At 37.7% G+C, this 23,248-nt stretch overlaps 2 protein-coding genes across 5 annotated transcripts in view; one reads left to right on the forward strand and one right to left on the reverse strand.

Annotated features, from left to right (window-relative positions):
* TBC1D32 (TBC1 domain family member 32) overlaps nucleotides 1-10,088 on the forward strand; it is a 74,198-nt gene extending 64,110 nt beyond the window's left edge. For 3 of the 4 annotated variants that reach the window (XM_014267548.2, XM_074537908.1, XM_014267550.3), the window contains 6 exons: nucleotides 1,467-1,536; nucleotides 2,337-2,452; nucleotides 3,410-3,564; nucleotides 4,984-5,124; nucleotides 6,935-7,123; nucleotides 9,394-10,088. In XM_014267548.2, the coding sequence (XP_014123023.2) occupies nucleotides 1,467-1,536; nucleotides 2,337-2,452; nucleotides 3,410-3,564; nucleotides 4,984-5,124; nucleotides 6,935-7,123; nucleotides 9,394-9,513 (791 nt within the window). In that variant the 3' untranslated portion in view covers nucleotides 9,514-10,088. The remainder of the gene's footprint in view (nucleotides 1-1,466; nucleotides 1,537-2,336; nucleotides 2,453-3,409; nucleotides 3,565-4,983; nucleotides 5,125-6,934; nucleotides 7,124-9,393) is intronic. The other variant, XM_014267551.2, reaches the window with a different exon arrangement.
* Nucleotides 9,677-22,970, reverse strand: LOC141728574 (uncharacterized). Its single transcript, XM_074537909.1, has 2 exons — nucleotides 18,887-22,970; nucleotides 9,677-16,632 (listed from the first exon to the last, which is right to left on the reverse strand). The coding sequence occupies exon 1, from the start codon at nucleotides 22,842-22,844 to the stop codon at nucleotides 20,577-20,579; it is 2,268 nt and encodes a 755-aa protein (XP_074394010.1). The 5' UTR covers nucleotides 22,845-22,970; the 3' UTR covers nucleotides 9,677-16,632; nucleotides 18,887-20,576.
* Nucleotides 22,971-23,248: the final 278 nt, after the last annotated feature.

The following is a 23,248-nucleotide window of genomic DNA, read 5'->3' on the forward strand; positions in this document are numbered from 1 at the left end:
AAGATTGTGCTGCTGGTATGCTATGCAAAAGATATTTGAACTTCTGTTCTTTGGATTGCATAAAACCTCTCTGAATGTGTGTTTATTGTTTCAGTCCCATCAGATTATTAAGATAATTTTATTCAAAGAGCAGTTGATATTTGTTATGTATAAATATATTGTCAAAGGTACAAGATTAACTTCTCACAATGCTAACACAAATTATTGTTCTCTGAAAAATATAAAACAGAGTGGGGTTTTATTCTTGCCGTACTTACTCTGCTGAATTTTATTGCTTCATTGTTGAGTGTATTTTGCTGTATTATTTTCTTCATAAAAATTTTGCCCTACTCCATCTGATATGAGCAGATTGAATCTTATTTTTTTGGGGTTTTGGTGGGATTTTTTTGTTTTGTTTCTTTGTTTGTTTTCTCTTTGAGTCCTTTCCTCCCTGAACTTAACTATTTCATCTTTACTACCTTAGTCCCTGTTTATGTGGCAGGAACATAGTCTTTACCTACATGAATAGTCAGGGAATCCTTCACTTTGATTTCTCTGTCTGAGGATATAGAAAAAATGCATAAGAAGTTACTGTGTGATTTGCTTAATTAGATTTTTACATTTATTGTTTACATGAAAATACTTTAACTTCTGCTGACGTATCTCTTATTTACATTTTAAACAAATGTTGTCAGTTAATAAGGGTTTTAATTTGTTTCATTTCTTTCTGGTTTTAAGCAGCACTTTCAAAGAAGTATATTCAAGGTTTATTCCCTGAGCTTTGTAACTCATAATATTATAAGACTGCAATTTTTATCTGTGATATAGTTATCTTAGATGATAACATGTACCTGATAGGGAAAATGCCCATTTAAAATTCAATTTAGAATTAAAAATTTTGAGGAAATGCTACAGCAGTGGTTGCTTTAAATCCTTATTTATTAATTTTTTCTAGCTTGGATTTTTAATTGAAACAACTGCGGAAAATGGGGCATATTTTACTATAGGAAAAAATTGCATGTAAATATAGGATTTAATTAATGTATTAAATCTATCAGTTTTAAAGTTTTCTGTGATTCATATCAGAATAGAATTTTTGTTAATAAAGTTGGAATTACAGCTAGGAAATTTTAAGGCCTCTGGAATGGTAGCAAGTGGAACAGAATAGGCTGCCTTGTCTGATTTCTAGGCCAGAAAGGATAAAGTTCTACTAAGATATGGGGCTGAAAAAGATGTTGCTTTCTCTCAATGTAATGATAACCATACCAACCATGAAGATTTTTTTAAAACAAGGGTGATTTTCATTTAAAAAAAAAGTCTTGTGAAGAATGGAGACTTTTTATGACTCCTTTCCAAACACTGCCAAAATAATTTTGAATAGGAGACAATTCTCCGGAGTTGGTATTCATACACAGAAAGAGCTTTACATTAGCATTCAGTTCAAATCATATTTCTTGTAACAGTTTATTTAATTTATTTTGTTTTAGCCATGGATGCAGATGTGAAGAAAGAAAACCTTTCATCTGTGCAGCAGCTTGGTGTTGAAATGACAGTCAGGTACATGGTATTAAAGTATTTCCCTAGAGTGTTTCTAGGATTTGTTTGATTTTCATGGAATGACTTTAATAATACTTAATCCATCAACTCATTGCTTTATAGCATTTAATCTAAGATAAACTTTAAGAAAATGAATTCTAACTAGAATTGAAAAAGGTATTAGAACAGAATTAAATTATCTTTACAGTTTATGTATGTTATTATCCTCTATTTTTGTAAAGACTAATTGTAACGTGCTAGTAAGATTTACCATAAAATTGCATTATCCTAAATTATGTGTCTTTTTTTCCCTTGCATTACTTCTCTAAATGGTTCTGTTTAGCTAAGCTTAGTTATATGTCATTTAAACATTTTATTTGGCTGGGAATTTGCAGAGCTGTGATGAAGGAAAAGCTTAGATGTCTGTACTTCCACGGATTGCTATCTTTAGCATTATTGTTTGAATTCTGATTATAATAATTACACGCACAATAATGATATCGAATTCTAAATATTGTACGTGAAGAAACTGAGTTGTGTGTGATGGAGTACTTGCTCATCCCCACCACTGTCTCTAAAACTGAACTAAAGGGAATTTGGGTGAAGATTTGTAACAATGAGCAGCAGATGTTTGCTGTGAATCCTTTCTAGACAGAGCACAAGTTTTATTTCATGATCTATGTGTATATCTACAGCATAGTTTTAGTGATGAACAACTTTATGACAGCGTAACTTTTACAGGTTTATTAAATATGAGTTCTTCCTTTTTAGGAATTCAAAAAATACTAAAGAGGGTTTTTTTTTTACACTTTATGAAATAGATATGGAAAATACTTAAACTTGCTAAAAGAAGATGCTGAAAATGGGCTGTGTTTTGTGTTAAAGAATTGTGAGGAGTTTCTGAAACAACAGCAAAGAACTGTGGTATCTTCACTTTGTATCCTTTGCTGATGGTGTAAGTTATATTGTCTAAAAATTTCAGTGGAATTTGAACTCCTGGTTTGTACTTTTAATACAGGTGTAGGTGTGTTATGTTTATGGAAAGAAAAAGAAAATTAGAAGAGCACTTTTAAATTTTATAAAGTGAAATGCATTCCCAATGCACTTAGGAAAATGTTCACCCTTTTGTTCCCATACTTTGTTAGAAGTGCAAATCACATTCACTTTTGTCATCAACTGTTTTGGAGTGGGATCACATCTTTGAATGTGATAAAGAGCCTGCAGCGATGAACCTTTGAACATTAGTGAGTATTTGTGGTACTCCCACAATACCAACACTGTTAATGATACTGCCCATGTAATGATAAGTGTAGTCAGATCAACAGCAGTGGTTAGACTTTTGGTTCTTCTGCATCTACCGTGGAACTTCCTGTTAAAAATATTGAAACCGATAATAGCTTTTCAAGCAGCTTTGCTATATTATTCTCTGTTTAACTTGCATACCACTGTTAAATTATACTTTGGGTGTATTAGTCAGAATGTGCCAAATCTCATTTTTAAGGCTTTTTACATTTTTTTTTTCCCCAATAATTTTAAGTCCTGTTTTATTCCTCCACTCTTCTCCTTTCTTGCACTTTATAAGCACACTCATTTTGGTGCGGATTTTTTTTGCATTTACTTGCTTTTTTGTTTACTTTTATTGATTTAGCTTTACTACATATGGACTGAAAAATTTTAGTATATGGGGAAAACAGCTTAAATTGTTTCTCTTAATTCAGTTTGAGAGACAACTGTGCCTTGATGCTGCCTTCTGTGCAGTTCTGTTCCCCTTGGTCATGCCTAACAACCCAGCTCCTGGCTCTGTGTGCAAGGACCTCGGAAGGAGGAGAGCTGTGGCTGCTGCAGGAGAGTGAGGAGGAGATCTCTGCCCAAGTTCCTTAACCTTCTTGTCCAGGCTGCTTGCAGGAGCACTATGCTGGTTATGACTGGTTTGCATCTTCTATCTTCCTCATAATGTCAGGGGACAGGGAGAGGACACTGATGTTTCTTCAGCAATTTTCATGTCTTCTTGCTTCAGCATTTCTCTGGCTACCAAGACTGCATTTATCCGTAAGAATTTATAACCTGTTTCTTTCTGAAATGCTCCTGTGAAAGTTTAAAAATGAGAGTTTATTAACCTCCTTAGGTTTTTTTTTAATGGCAATTTTTTGTTTGTTTGTTTAGTTTTCTAATGCATTATATTATCCCTAAGCCCCACTAGCTAAATACATGACCCTGAAAAATTAATGGAAAAATGTAGATCTGATACTTGCTCAAATTTTTGTTTAAAAGGAGAGAAGTAGCAAGTGCAGTGAAGACAATGTTAATGAATTTTAAAGCTGGCAGTAAAACAAACTTTGTTAGTGGCACTAAATTCTGTGTTAAGTCAGTGATACTGCTGAATGACCTTTTTTTTTTTTTTAATTATCAAATTCCAGTAAGAGCAAGTCTGTCAATCTGATTTTTGGGGTTTTTTTAGTGACAGTTTTGAAATTTACTTAATACATTTGAGTATATTTAGTAACTTTTAAAAATTATTACTGCACAAATACTGTATGATTGACAATTTTAAATTGTAAGTATCTGGATTGAGGTTGTAATATAGGAAGCATCATTTCTATCTTTCATTATGGGAGTTTTCAGCTATTTAAAATAAAACCCTTTGTACATTGTCATGTTTTGAACATAAACTCTAAACTGTAGTAGAGACTTCCAGAGAACTCTGAGATACAAAAAGCACAGATTAGATTCTGTGTTTCTTCTGCATGGAGGCTTCTGTAGCAATACCAAGTGATCTGTCTTGTCACAAGGAGGAGTGATAATATCGGTCCATTCAGCACTGAATCTGGCCTGAGGTTGTTCCAACATAATGAAATTTGTGCTGAAATTTGCTTCACTTTGCTAGTGCTGAAAAACCACTGCTGCCAAGGATTCATTAGCTGGAACTGGGCATTGATATCCAGAGCCTTCCATAGTGATAAAACCTCTGCTCCTTTCGTGGTACATAATAGAATTTCACTCACAGCCTCCACAAATACTCCAAAGATATGTGCACACAAAAAATAAGCTGAAATACCATGAAGTTTTACTCCACCACAAAGTGAAGGAAAAATATTCAGTAGAAATCAATCTTTTTTTTTTTAATTTCTATTCTCCTGTTTAAAATATAACAACAGTTTCTCCATCCCTGTTTTGACAATTAAAGCCTGTATACAATAAGGAGCTAGACTACTAATGCACAGTAACAATCAGGATATTTTCATTAACACTTTAATTACCCACATGTTTTTCTTGATGGAAGTACAACCTATTTTGTTTATCCTGTTTCCTGTCTCTAAAATAATCAGAATTACTTATCTTACATATATAAAGGGTATATTTTTATATATTGTTCTCAGCAAGGCATTAAAAACCAACACATTTCTGTAGTCTGTAATCCTGTTCCTCAATTTCATTGTTGATGATGATGATGATGTTGTTGTTAACCAGATGCACCTGCCTGTTACAACAGTGGAATATGGCATCCATCCAGTCTATTTTTGCAGCGCTCACCACGTTGAAATGTTGCTGAAAGCTGAGTTGCCCCTTGTCTGTTCAGCCTTCCACATGTCTGGTTTCACTCCATCCCAGGTAACCAATCAAAGTCTATTAAGTGATCATCAACCTATTGACTTAAATCTGCAAAATCAAGAACACTGAGGAACTACTGGCCATTTTTTTCTAAATGGCACTTGTGTGGTTATAAAACTGAGGGTAAGAGATAAAAACACATAGCGACTTATCTGAGTATCTGAAAATAGAAAGTGACTGACTCATAGAATAATACCAGTGTACGGGAGCTGATGACCTCTTATTACATGTTCATGAAGAAAAATTGATAAAAATAATATATAATAAATCCTTAGATTTAGCCTTTAAACAAAATACCTTATTCCCTGGAACAATTACTAAATCTTCCATAGTAGAGAAATGAGTAATTTGCAGTAATTATATACTAGGAAGCAGTTCCTGTGATATTAGAGAAAAAATAATTTTTTATGAGCTACTATAACTATTGCAATCAGGTAACACACTGTTCTTTCATATTAAAGAAGTGTTACAACAGCAGAATAATTATCTATAACACCAGCTTTCATTTTGCCTACTTACAACAATTGTTTGGTGGTATTGAAAGCTAAGGATGAAGCATTGTTTGTGAAGATTGCAGTCATGATGAAGGGTAAAGAACTCTGTGCAGTGAATTAAATTGTCCATGCAGAGGACATCTTGCCAGAGTGAGGAAGTGTACTGCTGTGCCAAGGCAAGAAAAATATTTTTCATCCTATGCCTTCAAAATTCCTTTTTGCTGCACGATTTGCAGCTGAAGAGACTCTAATGGGGCAGATGCCAGTGTGGTACGAACATTGCTTAAAGTAGTCATCTTGGGGTTTGGTTTTTTGGTGAGAAAAGAGTGGCAGATGAAGGAATTTATCTCAGCATAGGAATAAGGTGCTTGCAATAAGGTTCCTGTTTTAGGATGAAGAAAATACAAGGGGACAGTCACTCCTTCAGCTATTCTTGTGCAAGTTATACTATTTCATTTTTTAAATTGTGTGCACTCAGTAGTACACTAGATACTGTTCGAAACTGCTAATAATGATTTTTTTTCATTTATTTAATGAGCTACTGAAATACCACTTGTGGGTACCACTGTATCTTCTCTGTGATTCTGCAGTTTTACTGCAGCATTAAAAACAAACTCTGAACTGTAGAAACAATTCTGATGTATTTAAATGATTGTGTGCCTCAATAAATACCTCAAAACAGATTTACTGCCAGACTATGATTGTCATCTAATTGGAATTGTGGTAATTCTGCTGCATATTTTTAAACACTTTAAGGAATGATTATCAGAAGATTTGTGGTCTAGAACCAAATGAAATGTTCATTATACCTCCTAATACATTGTAATTTAGATCAGGGCAAAGGAGTCACTGTGTTCATACTCACTTCATTAAATGAAAATGTGTTTTAGGGGAGGACCTAATGTTCATTTATAATGCATATAACTACTTTAATTGAAAGGAAAACCCATGTTGAACATGTCTTCATCACTGTCATTACCCTTCAGGACACATTTAAAACAAAAATCTTGAAAAAAATCACTTTTTCTTTCATTGGGCTTTGAGTCTCAACCTCAGGAGGCGCTGGAATACATTCATACAAGTGAGCTGCATGGATACAGGCTGTAATGGTTAGTCTAACTCACTAGGAATCTGTTCAAAGGCTGTGCGTTAAAAATGAAGAATCTTGGCATCTTTTGTACTTTATCCCTTTTATTTTCATAGCTGGGGTAATGTTACAGGGAAAAGGTTCTGTAGTATAGAAAAGAGATAAAGCTGATTAATTATGACTGAATGTATAGAATGATTTAATGATATGTCATTTTATTCTTATCCAGATCTGTCTGCAATGGATAACTCAGTGTTTCTGGAATTACATGGATTGGAGTGAGATCTGTCACTATATTGCCATATGTATTTTCCTTGGTCCTGATTATCAGATATATATATGTATTTCTCTATTCAGACACCTACAGCAAGACATCCTGAAGCACACAGAAGCCCGAGATCTTCAGGTTTTTCTGAAAGTAAGGGTTTCCTCATTTTTCAACTGCTGAGGAGAAGCAAAGCTCTGAATACTCAGGATATATACATTACTTAATCTGAAACTCTTTCTGAATTTCACTTAGTCATTTTAAACAAGTGAAATAATACTTTAATTTTATTTCTTCCCTAGCAGGAAATTGTGTATAGTATTTTCCAGAAAATAGTTTTCCTTCGTTTTTTTACTGAGCAATTTTGTTCATGAGCAAAGAAAATAGGCACATAAACTTGGGAGAGCATTTGACTCAGTTCTGTATATGTGGGCGCAATCTCACTGAACGAGCTGCTCTCCAGAAAGGTGGGTTTGCGCAGTTGTCTCTTGTCTCTGAAGCTTGTAGAGATGTGGCACAAAGCTGATCAAGGTGGTAGTTTGAAGAAATGCCAATTACCATACAACCAGCCTTGCAATTTCATATTCTTTCCCAATTATAAATTATGTTTGGGGTTTTTTGCAGGGTAGTGCATAGCTGTAGCTGCAGTCATAAATTGATAGGGTATCTTATTCTTCTTCACAGGGACATTTTTTGTCTTTTTTGCTAGTTTATTTTCACCTGTCAAAATTTTTTTGTGAACTAGATATCTGCATCTTAGTCTGTCCCAAGAATAATAGTTTTCTGACTAGTTTTCATCCAACTAACATATGCTTAAATATGGAAAAGTATCTGAGCCAAATCAGCTTTCTTGAAAATGTTTGTTACACAGTCTAATGGATGTATTGTTTTGTTTTCCCTGTTTTTGGACAAAGTGTCTTAAAAGCTGTATCTTGATGGCATTGTTGGATAGAATATGTAAAATACAGAAGAAAGAAATTGTACATTGCCACATGTACAAACAGGCTAAAGGTTTGGCATGGTACTGTTAAATTAATGAGAAAAGAATGTAAATTAATGCAGTACTGGAACATCTGCAATTTATAGAGTGACTAGGGCAGAAAAAAAGGAGCATACTTAACTTTAACTCCTGCTATTGGTAAGTCTTAATTAATTAAAACAAAAAAAAAATGAACTGTAGAATGGTTTGGGTTGGAAGGAACCTTAAACATCATCTAGTTCCTATCCATCTTCCACTACACTATTGAGCCTGGCCTTGAATACTACCACTGTGTTCCACAACTTCTTTTCAGTGCCTCACCATCCTCACAGTAAAGCTTTTCCTCATACGAAATCTAAACCTACCCTCTTTGAGTCTGAATCTGTTCCCCCTTGTTCTGTCACTACATGCCATTTAATTCCAGATATATGTGTGTGTATATAAATTTATATATATAATTTTATATTCTACCATAGTCAGCTTTCTCACAGTGCATGAGGAGCAACTTGGAAGGTAAAATCTTACTTTTGCTTTGCTTCTGTGTAGAGGAGAAGAAATATAAAGACTATTTTGAATTCCTGTTCAGATGCCAAAGTGCAGTTTTCCAAGCCTGAGTAGATGTTCTCAGGAGAATTCTATTTAGCAGAGATTCACAGCTAATACACCAGAGGTACAGCTTGTGTCCACAGAGACTGGCTCCAGAGAGTTTTTTTTGCAGCACATGCTGCCAACATTGGTAATAATGATTAGTAGATGATGAGTACATAACAGTAACAAATTAACCCTTTTTACACTTAACCATTCTTCAGGATCCTGTGTTCTGTGGAGCATCCTCCTTATCCCTCCAATATAGTAGCCATGAGAAGGAATATTATCTATTTGTTTCTGAGGGCAGTTCCTTTTACTCTGTGTTTTGGAATTAGTAAGAATTATTCACTTTTAGTAGTGCAGAATGGTTTGTTCTGGTTTTATTTAAGCACTTCATGAAAATCTTCTTTTATCATTGATTTAAAAAAATCCTCATCTCCTGTTTTTCTTTACAATCTAGCTGGATATAAAAGCCACACATAAATTTATGCCATGTACTGGTGTAGGCATCTTCTTTCAAAAGAATATTTTAGTACCTGGCTTTCCCTTCTTAAAGCTTACTTTCATTTCCTTAAAAATCTTCAATGAAATACTCTCCAGAAATTAGATAAACAACATCCCAGTGAAATTAAATTCTCTGATACCAAGTATGTAATTAGAAGAAAAAAAAACTGTCTGGAAGCAGATATTGCCAAATCTGTATTTCTAAATAAAACATAATAAAATCTATTTTAAACAGCCAGGCTCTGACAATCAGAAAAAAAATGAGCTATCTTTAGAAGCTTGGAATTCGTTAAATTGGAGGTTTCCTTTTTTTTTCCTAGCTAATAAATGCTTTCTCTGTGTATCTGTGCAGGAGGAAGCACTGCATGGATTTCGAGTCAGTGATTATTTAGACTACATGGAAAGCTTGGAGGAGCTCTACAGACCAATGCTGCTGAAAGACATGAGGAACATAAGAACACAGAACACATAGATGAAGCAAACAAGCACTTTATTTTACAGTTTTGATTACATCCTTTAAAAGGATGCTGATTGATTGATACCTCAGTCTCACCTAAAATCAGCCAGGCTGTTGAAATGTACATACTGTAAAATAAATAAGAAGTGTTTTCAGAATATAGTTTTTCAATAAGACATAGCCTACTTTTGATAACCCGAATTTACCAGACAGGTTATGTGCACAGCCTCATTTTCAGTTAGCAGAAGGCAGCTTCAGAAGCCACCTGTAGGATGCTGAAGTTTCTTCTTATAAAGCCTTGAACCTGTTCTCAACTCATTCTCTCTTTGTCATCTCCTTATAGCACTGTCCTAAAGCCTTCGTATTTTGCTTGGATCTGACAAAGGGATTTTTTCTTTAGAAACAACTGCTATTGTGTATTCATGCACAAGAAAAGTCAACAAATGGAGACCAAACTCTCTGTTCCAACTTTGTGGATAATATTGAGAAAATGGGATGTTTGAATACATGCAACGAAAAAAGACTTGATATTCCTGTCTTTAAAAAAAACCAAATAAATAGTTTTATGTAATAAAGCATTACTAACCTTTGTTGTGAATGAAATTAGAATCTTTATTATTTGGCCAAAAATAGGGAGGGAAAAATACTATGTTTTGTCAACAGCTGCAATAACATTTTTTTACAGAATGTCCATAATCTCAAACTATTTTGGTTAGAAATTATTGATACAGTGTTTTGGAAGTCCCAACAGACACCACAAATGTTGAATTTAGATTTATCCAATATTGTTAACACATTCCTGGGAGAAAAACTAAAGATTACTGCAAAGTTCCTGAAAAACAACTTTGCTAGATAAAATGGTTATATATACGCTAATTGAGCCCATACTCAAATTCAAATTATAAAACACATTAGAACCTGCTGTGAAATTTCTGAAATTATATGCAACCTAAGAGTGAACATTGACAAAGGTTTTGCCACTAATTTCTACTTTCCTGACTGTGCATTTCATAAGTTCACAAGTTTAGTTTTTTTTCCTGTCTAGCCAAGATATGTTTTAAAAACTTTTCAATTTTGTGAACTGTGTTAGCTCACCTACATTAATAAAAGAGGCTGGCAAGTATGAGGAAGGAATTATGACAAGAACTGATAGAACCGAGTGCTTGCCTGACATTGAAGCCATTGAATGCTATGACTTACATGGTATATATTCTTTTAACCTTAATAGCAGTTTCTCTTTTCTTAAATAACCTTATTTAGGCATATATCTCAAACCAAGAAACAACAAATAACAAACATCCACGTGGTGAATAACACTTGAATACTAATATATACATATTTCTAGACAGACCATGGGTGATTAAATATCCATTATGAAGTAAGTCATCAGTTCCTTTGGCAGCAGCAGAAATTTTTCAGGAAAATAGGCCTTTGTGATAGGTATATAAGTAACCTAGGAACTCTTGCCATATCAATAGCTGTCATTTTGTATTCCTTGTCCCCCAACAAAGAAGAGAGAGGTACTGCAGAGCTGACCTTTAATAGTAATACCTTTCATCACTATTGCATCAAATTAATCCAAAGAGATCCAGTACACAATGACCAGAAAGGAAAGGCAGATACAAATAGTAGAAGGCAAACAGCCTGACTACCAAGCAGTGCTACTGATAAAAGCAATTTTTGCATTTCCAGCAATTCAATCGACTTCAGTTTTGCCATCTGCAAAACAGCTGCATTTTCTTACAGTCTGTATATGCTAAGATGATTAATTAGAGCACATCCATAAAATAGTTAATGCATGAAAATCTTATGTAAATGCTAAATCTTAATACCTGGTAATAATTTAAAATTCCATTGTGCCCTATGACAGAAACAGGACCTTGACACCTATTACAAGTAGACTGAAATAAAGCTTGAAGTGATGGGGAAACCAATGGCTTCTTCTTTAAATCAATAACAGTGTGAAAACAAATGACCATTTTAGCAACAGATACCTGAAGACATGCTCACATGCTATATTACCTCCAGTCTGAAGACTCCCTTATACAGCTTTGCTGGTGTGTATATATATATATATATATATATATATATATATATATATAATAAATTTCTCCATTCAGTTCCCTATTTTCTTTCAGGGAGCTATTCTACTGAGATGTAGACAGTTTCTATCTCAAAATATATTTGTATTTTTCTGATGTCCTCTTCCAGATGCTTCTTCCTTGCTTTCCATCATGATTGTCTTTACCTCTGTCAGGCTTTTTCTCTCTTTTATTTTCAGCTGTCTCATTTTTCCCAATCCCCAGTGACAGCCCAAGCACTAAAGGATAAGAAGTTTTTCCTTCCTTGTACCTAAAATGTGTAACTAAACTTGATTTAAAATAAACATAATGGTGCAAAACCCCCAAAACAAGACACTAAATAAATCCCCAACTTGGAAATCTGAGGAGGCGGTAGTAGGAAGACATGACCTTCCCAAATATGCTGTCAGCAATTGTGACCGAGGCTCCTACTGGAGGAAACTGAGCTCTGCTGCATCTGCCTGTCTGTCCTATCCCCCTGACCATCAGCTGGGATGCCATGCTGGATAGAAAGGTCTGCCTTGTTTCTAAAAGATATGTCCAAACTACCTCCTTTAGTCTGTGCAGCATGAGCCAGCCTTTTGGGATAAAAAACAGTAATATCCAAAAATACTTTCCAACTCATCATCTCTGCCAATTTATTTTTTTTTTTAATGACAGTTCTGCAGGTAGAAAGTTTCTCCATTACAATATATAATGTTCACACAACAAGAGAAGTACTGACAGTGAATGCAACTAGAAACTTTGAAATAAAATATTTTAGATGTGGTAGGAAAAAAATATATCAGTGGTAAATAGTTGGACTCAAAATTCTTTGTTTGAGTGTTTTAATAGGTACAGCTCAATCACTAGGACAACAGATAAAAATTCTCTGCTTTTCTAAACCATTTTGTGTTGTCTTAAAATGCTTTTTAGCTAATCCATAGCAATTGTCCATAGATTCAAGAATAGGTGGTAATTTCAGCATACATTTTCCCTCTCAAATTATAATATCTACCTATATATCACATTGGACTAGAACCGAGGATAAAATTTTACCTAATTTGAGCAGATAAAAATTAAAAACTAGTTTGAAATGTAACAGTGTATTTGTGCCAGGAGAAGTAACTATCATTTTTTTCCCATGAAGTCATTTCGAGAGCTGCAGTGTTTGTACTATTTCTGCAAATCTGTGGGCTATATTTATGACACTTCTACTGGTATTTTGTTTATTAACTGATCATACATAAGTAGACAGTGATATGACTCTTCCAAGCTAGATTACTTAAGGCAGTTTCCAGTAATTTAAAATGACATTTCCATTTAGACAGATCCTGTCTTTTTAGAGTTCATTTTTATTCAATATCTAAGCTAAAGGAGAACAATTCTTTACATTTCAGATCATGACTAAGTTACCAGTTTTACTACTTCATCTAGCAAGAACTGATTCAAAAAGTTTTGTATACTCATCAGTTTATAGGGAAAAACCATCTTCCCTGTTCCTTTGATACCAAAACACCAGTACATTAAAAAATCCCCACAGCTCCAGAACATAATGTTGTTTGATTCTGTTTCATCACAAAAAACAAAAGTCCTTAAAGCATACTATACAGAGCAGTGGTGCATAGGGAGGTTTCAACACGGTTTGAAAAATTAGTTTAGATGGTGTTAAATCAGGAACTGATACCTGACTAATATTTCATATGGTCAGTTTCCTGTTCAGAAATAGAACAAGACAAGGAGAATACATGAAATTAACTTAAAATGATGAATGAAGAAAGCAAGCTTTTTTGGAGCACATTTTTAAGAAAACAAACACCACAGGAATAAAAACTCCAAGGGAAATTAACCATTTAAATTAGTGTTAACTCTCTCAAAAGATTTTATCTGCCCTTGGTATTTTCTCTGCTCTAACTGAAAGCCTGTCATGGAATGAGATTCATCCATGTTGTGGGAATTAACTTTAAAATTTGACTCAGCTTTTAAAATGCTGCTTTAGTTTTAACACAGACATTCACAAGCACAACAATCCAATTAAGCTTCCCTCTCCTCAAAATTTTTGATGGCTTAGATACTATTATTTTTTTTTTTTTTAGTTATCCAGGCTTTTGCCACACTATTTTCACTTAGAAGGCATATTTACGAGTAGTTTTTTCAGCTACAACTTTTCTTGATTTGTAAAACCCACTGTTGTAAACAATGCCGTAATGTGTATACTGTCACAATTTCTGTAATGGATTTTCTAAGCAAAGATTTCTTCTCCAAAAAAGCTTATTTCCCATGCTGATCCAGGAGGATGTTTGGTTACACTGCCATTTTCCTCTAGCTCTAAATCAGCAGAGAAAAGCTTCCTGCTAGAAAATAGGAAACCAAAGTTTGGAACAAATACAATTTTGGCAAGGAATTCCTTCTGAGGGAAACTATAGACCCATGAAGCCAGTTAGACCATCTGTCTAAATCACTTTGCAGTCATTCAGATATTTGTAGGAAATTAATTTTGTACAGAATCTGGAAATGAGAGGAAACCATGGTCTCTAGATATCCCAAGCCTTTCGGACTCCCATGAAAATTAAATTTGATGAATTATCAACCAAGTCACTTGGAGCCATGCAACTTTGTCCCCTAGAGAAAATAATTTTATATCCTGAATAATTGCCTTGACCTTCAACATGCAGTTGACTTGAAGCTTCCAGAATATCCTGAGCTGAAGAAGTGGGAGAATTACCAGTGTAGTGTTTAACAACCATTGTTCTGGGTTTTTTTCTGCAACACTGCTGCAGCTACCACTCTGGCTATTCTTGGTGCCAGCTGTTTCACACAGCTATGGACAACATCATGCAACTAACTAACACGCTATTATGCCAAGGAAAAAAGGGATAGCTTCCACCCTGAGTCAGCTAGCTCATCCTCTCAGGTGAATAATAATAAGGCACTTTGCCTCAACAGAATTTTGACAACAGATTTCATCAAATATTTTCCAAAAGCACAGTGATTATTTTCAGAGTGGCAAATCCTTGTAAGTGTCACTCATTAAAAAAATTAGTCCACCTCACCATCAGCACTGCCCCCCAAAATTGCAGGGAACGATTTAAAACATAATGTTCATTACAGAAAAATGGTAATACAGAACTCCTGGAACATGCTGTTTCAGGCAGCTAAAACAATCTTAATAAACTGCTACCTTCTATAATCCCTGCCTGAGCAATTAGTAGTCTCACTGCTTGCACCACTGATTCCTATCAGATGCTTCCACTAGCTGCTTTATATAATTAAAACAGCAGAAGGATATAATTTTATTTTGTTAGGGTTGTTTTCTAGATGCTCAGGTGAGGCGTGGAAGCCCCATCAGAGTTGCAAGGTGAACCTGTAACATGACTAATAGTGTGCACATGGAAAAATGTCTCCTCCACTTGTGTCACAAGCACTTAAACTGTCATTTGTTATAGCAGAGAAGATGAAAGCATCAAAATCCCAAAGTAAGAATAGTTTGTTTCCCCCAACATGAACTTATTTCTACTATAAATTTCACCCACTGAAGAAGTTTGAAAGGTTTAAAGAAATACATTAACATTCTTTATGGTACATTATGGTCTGGATTGTGAGCAGCCAGTTTGACTTGACTTTGAAGAGCAGTGGAGGTAAATGTCAGAACTGGTCTTCCAAATGACCCTTTCAGAAGATAAAAATGGACCAGAAACTTGGAAAAAACCCAAATATTATTTCTGATTCTAACGAAGTGTCCTGGCTTAGGGCAAATTTAGGGAAGAAATCTCTGAAGGAGTCCCTCTAGAAAGCAAATTCAAGTGGCCCCTCCCCCCACCCAGTTTGGGAGACAAAAATCTCCTTAGAGAAAACTGGAAAAAATCCCTGTTTATTTACAAGCAAAGTACTCACAAAACAAGGAAAGATGAGTAATATTAAACAATGGAACTTCTCTGAGTGTCGTCTGTGTTTTCCATCCAGAGGTGGTTTGAACAGTTACAAGAAAATGAAAAGCCACAGTCCAGGGAACTTCTCTGCCTCAGCTAGCTAATAAAAACTAACTAAAAAGCAAAAGAGAGTTTTCTCCCACTGTCCATCCATGCTGCAGACAACAGGGTCTGTGAGAAGGAAAGCTGAATGTCTCCATCTCTGTGTTTTTGAATACAACCACCTCAGACATTCCACTGCTTCTCCTTCTCCCCCTCTTTGCCCACAGATCTAATTTTAAAGGTGCAAAAACTTATTTCTGGGCTAAACAGATGAATACGAATACAATTCAGCTTTATAAAGTCACACCAGGACACTAAGAACAGCTCAGCACCTATAATAAAAGTTTTCCTTCAGGAAAAACCCTGATAAGACCCACAGCAGATTTTTTTCGGCACATAGCTTTTATTTCAGCTTGCTGATTGAACTGTCCTTTTCTTCCACTATATACCACATCTGCCAGTGTGTATCCCTAAGGCCCTTGCATACCCATGTCACCTACAGCTTTTTAAAAAACAACGGTGAAATTGTACAACAATTGCAACAGTAGAAGACAGCAAACTCATCTTAGGGGTACTTTGGGGTACAAATTGCAAAGAGGTACTAGAACAATTACTTGTAAATTCCATATTGATAACAATACAGTCAACTCAGATTGATTTTGGACTCTCACAATGTAGTTTTGGATCAGCCAAGGTTTTTATTTTCAGCCTCTTTCAGCCTTTTCTCCAGCCTCTCTGACATTAACCACAGCCTCTTCACACAAGGGTTTGTTCAACTTGCTACACTTTAAAAGTTGCCACAGGTCCTAACAGAAATCTGTCTGAAAGCTTGTGATAAATTGAATACTCTGAGTGTTACTTAAAAGTATGAGCAGTATGGAGAACTCCACATATATGTCTTCAAATGTCTTTTGCCATGAAAGGGTTGTGCTTAGCTCCTCATTACACGTCTCTCCTCATGGGTAGTGGCATGCAAATCAAGTTCTCCATGCTGCAAATCCAGAGCTGTAGAATATGGAGAAGAATGCTTGGTTCCTCTCCACCTTAGCTCATGCAAGATCTTCAGAAAAGAGCCTTTTCCTTTGTATTTGTACCAGCAATTTCTGTTGGAATTTCAAAAAAATTGAGGTCATGGGACAGAATGTATGAAGAATTCCTTGAAATACAGTAGCAATTTCATGGTTTGTGTTTATGAAAAAAACATTGACAAAAAGTTATGTCCCTTGGTCTTTGTGCTGCTCACAAACACAAAGGGACATAACTGCACATTATCACTGTAGCAAAACACTCAATTTTACTTAACTGGCCGTTTAGTAAAGGCCAATGTTGACACATTTTTGTTTTATTTAATTCTGATGACAAATTCACTAAGATTATATTATTTGCAAATTCTACCTCAAAAGTTTCATCTGTGAATAGAGAAAGCAATGCTAACACTTACAAAATCTTTTACACAAAAAAGGTATGTAAGGAATTTAGGCTAGATATGATGGGTAAGTTAATATGTAGCTTCAGATATATTTAATCTGTATGAAGAAATTAAAGCTTTGCATGTTCTGTTTGCAAATATAATTTTAGCATCGTAAGCTCAGTGCACAAGCCAAAGCACTCAGTTTAAAACTATAGCTTGGAAGAGTCCATGCTTTTCTCTGTTGGCCTCAAACTAGCATCATATTAAGATACATCATTACCTATTGGGTAGTATTGGGAATTTTTTTAGAAATATCTTGCTTTTATTAACTCCAGAGCAACTGACCTAGTAAGATCCCAGTTTTTTGTTCTGATAGAGCTGAATGTAAGGTGAAGTTTCCAGCTGGGTATTAATATGTAGAGTGAGAGCTCATCAATTTCAGCAGAACTTTGAGCAAACATACTTTGATCATTTGTGGGTTGACTGTGCAGTTTCATAGATTGCAATTATTATCAGTTAAAAGTTCAATTCTTTCCACAAAGTAATCAGCCAACAAAGATTAGCTCATTATGCAAATACAGGCAGTGAACACTGCATGCACAGTGGTGTAGCAAAGATGCACTGGCAGCAAGCTACTTAAGGTACAGAGAGAAACCAGAGCTTAAAACAGTAAATGTAATAATAAAAAACAATTAGAAGGAGCATAAAGATTAGGTCTGAGACTAAGAAATTAGAAAAGAAATAACTATCAAATTAGTATGCCAGCATGAAGCTGGAAAGCAAGGCCCTTCATAAAATAATCAGAGCACAACAGAGATCATCTGAATTTAAAATTGCACTTTCAATGGATATGAAAGCATCATGTGCCTGGAACAACAATCAGCCCCTAGGGGTACATGAGCTCTTATCCTACTGTAGAATGGTGTTTTCTCTGCAATGCCTTGCTATGTTTGCACAACCATAAATTTCTTGACAGAACCCATTTTTAAGAAGTACCAGTGTATTGACCTGAGGCAGTTCTTTTGAAATATCTTACAGTGAAAGCTCTCTATAAACACAGGGCCAATATTTAGAAAACTCTCCTTGCCTTATCCAAGATCAAGCTCTTCCTACCCTCCCAGTCTGGCTGTTCTGAAAGTGGTGGCAACTATACCAAGAGCAAATTTTCAGGCAAGAGTGATCAATTTTGAACTAGCATGTCTTTTCCCATATCCATGTCAGCCTAGCAAGTTCAAATCTTACAAAAAACCTTCAAAATCTGAACACCTTCTTACAAAATGGAGAGCTCAAATAATTCCAGGTTTTTCAATGAGAAAAAAATAAATCTACTGGAAGTTCCAACTCTATATATTTGCTTAGATATTGTCATTCCAATAGCACTACAACAGATAGTAATTCTTGGAAACTAGCTCACAGAAATATACTTGTTTCAAAGTTTGGGGCAGCACTCAACATCTGCCATCCAATTCCTTGTGTAAGCATTAAAATTGACATATGTACTCAAATCCTTCTGAAGGCATTGTTCATATCTTCAGAAGGATCAAAACCTTTAAAAATCATGTTTGGATATTCACGCCAACCATGGGTGTGTGCCATAATAATTTATTCAGTTTTGCTTTACAGTATTTTGGTCACTCAGTTCAAATATACTGATCACTAATACATTACCATTGTTCATTGCTTTACAATGTGATCTTCTTCAGGCTTTATCCACAAGCCACCAATAATCCATATCTCAACTGATTTTTGGAAAGCAGGAAGCAATAATGGATTTTAATTAGCCATATGTAGTAGGAAAGCATTCATTCGGAAGACTGCTTTGTTTCTCACTCTCTTCAAATTGAGACTAACCCCATATCATTATGCAAAGAGCTATTCATTTCTTTGTGAAGAGAGAATGCTCTTAAAGGGAATCTGTTCAGAAATGAAGAAATGCAGAACTTCACCTGGTCTAGAGATGAAAGGTACAAAAGCTCTTCAGGAGCAAAGGCTGTTCATCAAAGAGAAGGAGTTCAGGCTGGAAAAAAATTAATGCCCTTCACTAACAAAAATGTAGGGATTAAGCGCATGCACAGTTTGATTGAAAACACATTCCTTGCGGTATGTTAGACTGAAAGGCAAACACAAGTACTAGAACCTGATATAGATGAGAAATTTGCAAAAGAGGAATTACAGAGGAATTAATGACAAAATATTTTGGTTTCTCAAATTTGCAAGTAAACACTGAAAGTTAATTGGAGAAGGAAGAAGTGAAAGAGAAAACAAAAAAAAAATCCTCAAACCACTACAAATAAATAAAAATGGGGCTAGATAGTAGTCTTTTGCTGTTTAACTTCTAATAAGACTTAAAGTTTCAGTTCCACACAGCAGTCAAATGCCAATAGGTGAAATGCATTTATAATTTGTGATCTTGATAAAATTATGATACAGGCCACTTCCCATAACACCGAAAGAATTAAGACCCAAATACCTAAAAGTATTTTGGCTAATTTGCCATTGATATTTTAAGATTCACTGCTGTTCTCTGATCTAACTCTGTAAACATTTCAGCCCGTGAAGCTTCAGGCAGGGAGATTGCCAAACCAAAGTCAAACTCCAAAATTTACACCTGGCCCTTCTATAATTCCTAGATCTATACCAAATAATAACTAAATCTTGGGTATAATCTCAGCCTGCCTGCCTGTGCACCAAAGAGGCCAGTAAAAGAAATTTATACCAGCTACTAGTGCTACATATATAACCTTTCAAAAGTGCAGAGGGGAGCGTATGTGGCCCGAAGTTTAGAATCCGACTAGCTGAGGGCGAAAGGCCGACGCCCCTCTGCTATTCCTGGCCAGCACCCTTCTGGAGTCTGATGGCCTCGGGCTGTGCTGGCTGCGGACTGGCGTACCTCGCTGATATAGGAGATGAACGGAACTGACCATTTCCCGGGGGTTAAACATCGGTTTATTGACGGTGATGCCGCATCCAAACACCAGGAAACCATCCGGGAAAAGGTTTTTTTTTTTTCATAGGGGGTGAAAACAGGATTATAAAGCAAGGGGGTGGGTACAGACAGAGCCAATCAGGAAAGGTGAGGGGATGAACTTCACAGAACTGACACTCCATGGAGACCAATAATCAAAAGGTAAAGGAGGTGTCCTGGGGCCCCAGCCAACCACCATCTCTAGAGAGGAGAAGGTTCTCGAAACCTGGGAGGAGGAAGGGAGTGATTGACTGGACAGGGAGGAAACAACTTTCACTTATAAGGGAAACCAAGGGGAGAAGCAATTACATATCGGCAACTATGAATAGCAGTTGCTATAGCAACTTAGCTGACAGGCTAGCAGTGGCGGGAAAAACTGGGGGAACGAAACCATTTTACACGTAATAGGGGAGAACAATACATAAATTGGGGGAATAACACAAGAAACTTAGCAACACACTACCACATCTCCCCGTTTTTTACTAAATAAAAATTAAAATGAAGAGAAAAGTCCAAATTAAGCTTAGAATGCAGGAACTCGCAGCTGGTCATGACGAGTGTCTTTGTCTTCTGAACATTGCAAGGGACAGTGGCACTCGGCGCAGTCAGTTTTCTCCGGACTAGCTTGCAAATTAGGAGGATGAAAATCAAAAGTGAGTTGGGGAAATGTACTAAAAGACAAAAGGTGAACAGTTAAACGCAAAATACTTAAACAGATGGTTCTGCCCCAAATAATAAATCCAGTTCGGGAGAAGAAGAAGAAATGGGGGAGGGAGGTTGGGATTAATAAACCAGAGGTAGTTCAGTGACGAGAGGGGTAGGAGCAGCAGTCTCAGCATTGGGGAGGAAGTAAACATCTGAGGAAACTGATGGTGTTTGGGAGGGTTTTCTCCGTCACCGCGAGCACGCCTGAACCTGTGACTCAGCTTCCTTCTGCATCCTCTGCTTCGGGATGAGGTGCCTGACTCATTTGGATGGTCTTTTTCCTCTGTCTTCTTCTTATCTTGCTTCCGCCTCCATTCCATGTAGTCTTGGCGCATGGGACACTGAGGCATCCAATGCCCCACCTTGCCACAGAGATGGCAGGGATGGGTTGCTGATGTCCTCCTGCCGGACTCAGAAGTAGAAGGACCGGCCACGGGGGAAGCTTCAGCCTCTATGAAGTCTTGCTCGGGGCATTCAGCAAAATGCACAGATGTTCTCTTAGGCCTTGGGGCCAGGGAGACTTGACGCACTACGACATCTATCATGGCTTCTACTGTGGGCTTAGGACTTCGAGGGAGAGTTTTTATAGCCTTGCGGCAGTCAGCGTTGGCATTGCTATAAGCCATCTGCTCAAGCATTTTTTCCCTGTCATCCTCTCCGAACGCTTGCGCTTCCACATATCTGTATAGGCGTTCGATAAATTCCATGTATGGCTCTTGCGCTCCTTGCAAAACCTCAGCATCTTCCCATTGGGAGGTAACTACCTCTAACTTAAAGAAGGCCCGCTCAGCTGCCCGGGCCGTCTCTACTAGCTGGGATGGGAATAAGGCTTTAGCTTGATTTGCCCCTTCAGCCCACTGTCCTTCACCCAAAAGATGTTCTTGGGTAATTAACTGACCATCTGCGTCATGGGACAGTGTAAGGTTCCCCCAAAAACTTGGGAGTACTTCCACTATTTCCCTCCTCCATTCCCTCACCCAGACCCTAAATTCCATGGGTCTGAGCAGGCTAGAGAAGAGGGACCTTAAATCCGTCGGTACCAAATCTCCCTGAGCAAGGGTATTGTGTAGCAAACCCCGGAAGAATTCTGACTCCCGGGAGTAATCTTTCTGAGCTTTGCATAGCTCCTTTATTCGGACCTGTGCTAAAGGCACCCACTGTGCCCGTGCATTTCCCCCTTCCCCTAGATAATATGTTACAGGAGCAGCTTCTAATAGGGGAGCTTGCTCCAGTGTCCGGCTTTCCCCCCCCCCCTCCTCTGAACACAAAGCGTGAGAGCTGGGGGGGGTGGCGTGGGAACCGAAACTGGAGGAGGTTGAGGCGGGGTTTGGAGCTGACGTAAGGCAAGGGAGTGGGCGCGGCAAAGTACCCTTGTCCGCCCCCCGGACGGCGTTCGGAGGCGGAGGGAAAAACGAAAACGGAGCGGGGGGGAAGGGAGTGGGGGGCTGAACCGGGGGAGGGGTTTGAGGAGGAGCTGAAGGTGGGGCGGAGTGCTGAGGAGTGAGCGGGACGGAGGGAGGGCATGAGAGAGGAGTAACTGGGCAAGGGGTGTGGTCAGGGTGAAGGAAGGGGTTGGTGCTTGGGAGGAACGGGTTAGTGGAAGAAGAAGGAGCTCTGGCGGCAGAGACCGCATGGTCCCCGCCATCTTGGACAGTAAAGGGGCTATTTTGTGGAATTTCATTACTAAGCGGAACAAACTTAGGGGTTGAAACTGGGGACTTGGGAACTGGGGTAGAAGGGGAGGATGGAGGAACTTGGGCAGGGCTCCTCGGACGGGGAGGCTGAGCAGGTCGAGAGGGAGCAGGGGCAGAATGGTTTCCCTGCTTTTTGTTGGCCTTTAAAATCCCTTTCGAGGGCTCCTGCCTGTGTGAAGAGGGAGAGGGCTGGGGGGTAAGGATGCGGGAACTGGGAGAACTAGGGAACAAACTAGAAGAAAAAAAATCCTTTCTTGAACTCCCGGCTGGGCGCAGCGAAGTTAATACTTTGCTTGCCCAGTATGCCACGTTAGACAACCGGGGTTCCCCAGCGTTAACCTGTTGGTCTAATTTGGCCACAACGGCTGCCCAAAAGCGCGGCTCTTTCGCAACTTCTGGGGAAACTTCAGGGAAATGTGAAAATACCCATCTAATCAACACTATCAACTCTTTCTTGGGGGCAGTAAAACCTCTTCCAAGTAACAAACCCTTAACTACAAAAAAAACTCCTTTTTGGGTTTTGCTCTGACCCACACCCATGATCGTGGGGGGTGTAGCGACCCCACCACGGCAAACCGTGCGGAAAAGCCGCCCCGCCCTGAATGAGCCCGCCGCAACCAGTCAGCGCCGTGCCGAGAGCCCCGCTGCTGGGCCTGGCGTCACCGTGCCGGGGCACCGCGAGCACGAAAGGCGACAGACGGCAGTCCCCCGCGTAGAGCTCCCAGGGAAAATTAAAAGGCAGGGGAGGAACCGAGTCCGGGGTTCACCTAATCAAAGAGCGTTGCAAACGAAAAGTTCAGGCGGATTAGTCCACTGACACCGGAGGAAGTCTGACGGCTAGTAGATTTAAAGTCCAGTCCGCGGGGTACGGTAAAGCCCCCGCGTGGGCGCCATCTGCAGAGGGGAGCGTATGTGGCCCGAAGTTTAGAATCCGACTAGCTGAG

Source organism: Zonotrichia albicollis, chromosome 3 (genome assembly GCF_047830755.1).
Source record: "Zonotrichia albicollis isolate bZonAlb1 chromosome 3, bZonAlb1.hap1, whole genome shotgun sequence".
NCBI lineage: Eukaryota > Metazoa > Chordata > Aves > Passeriformes > Passerellidae > Zonotrichia > Zonotrichia albicollis.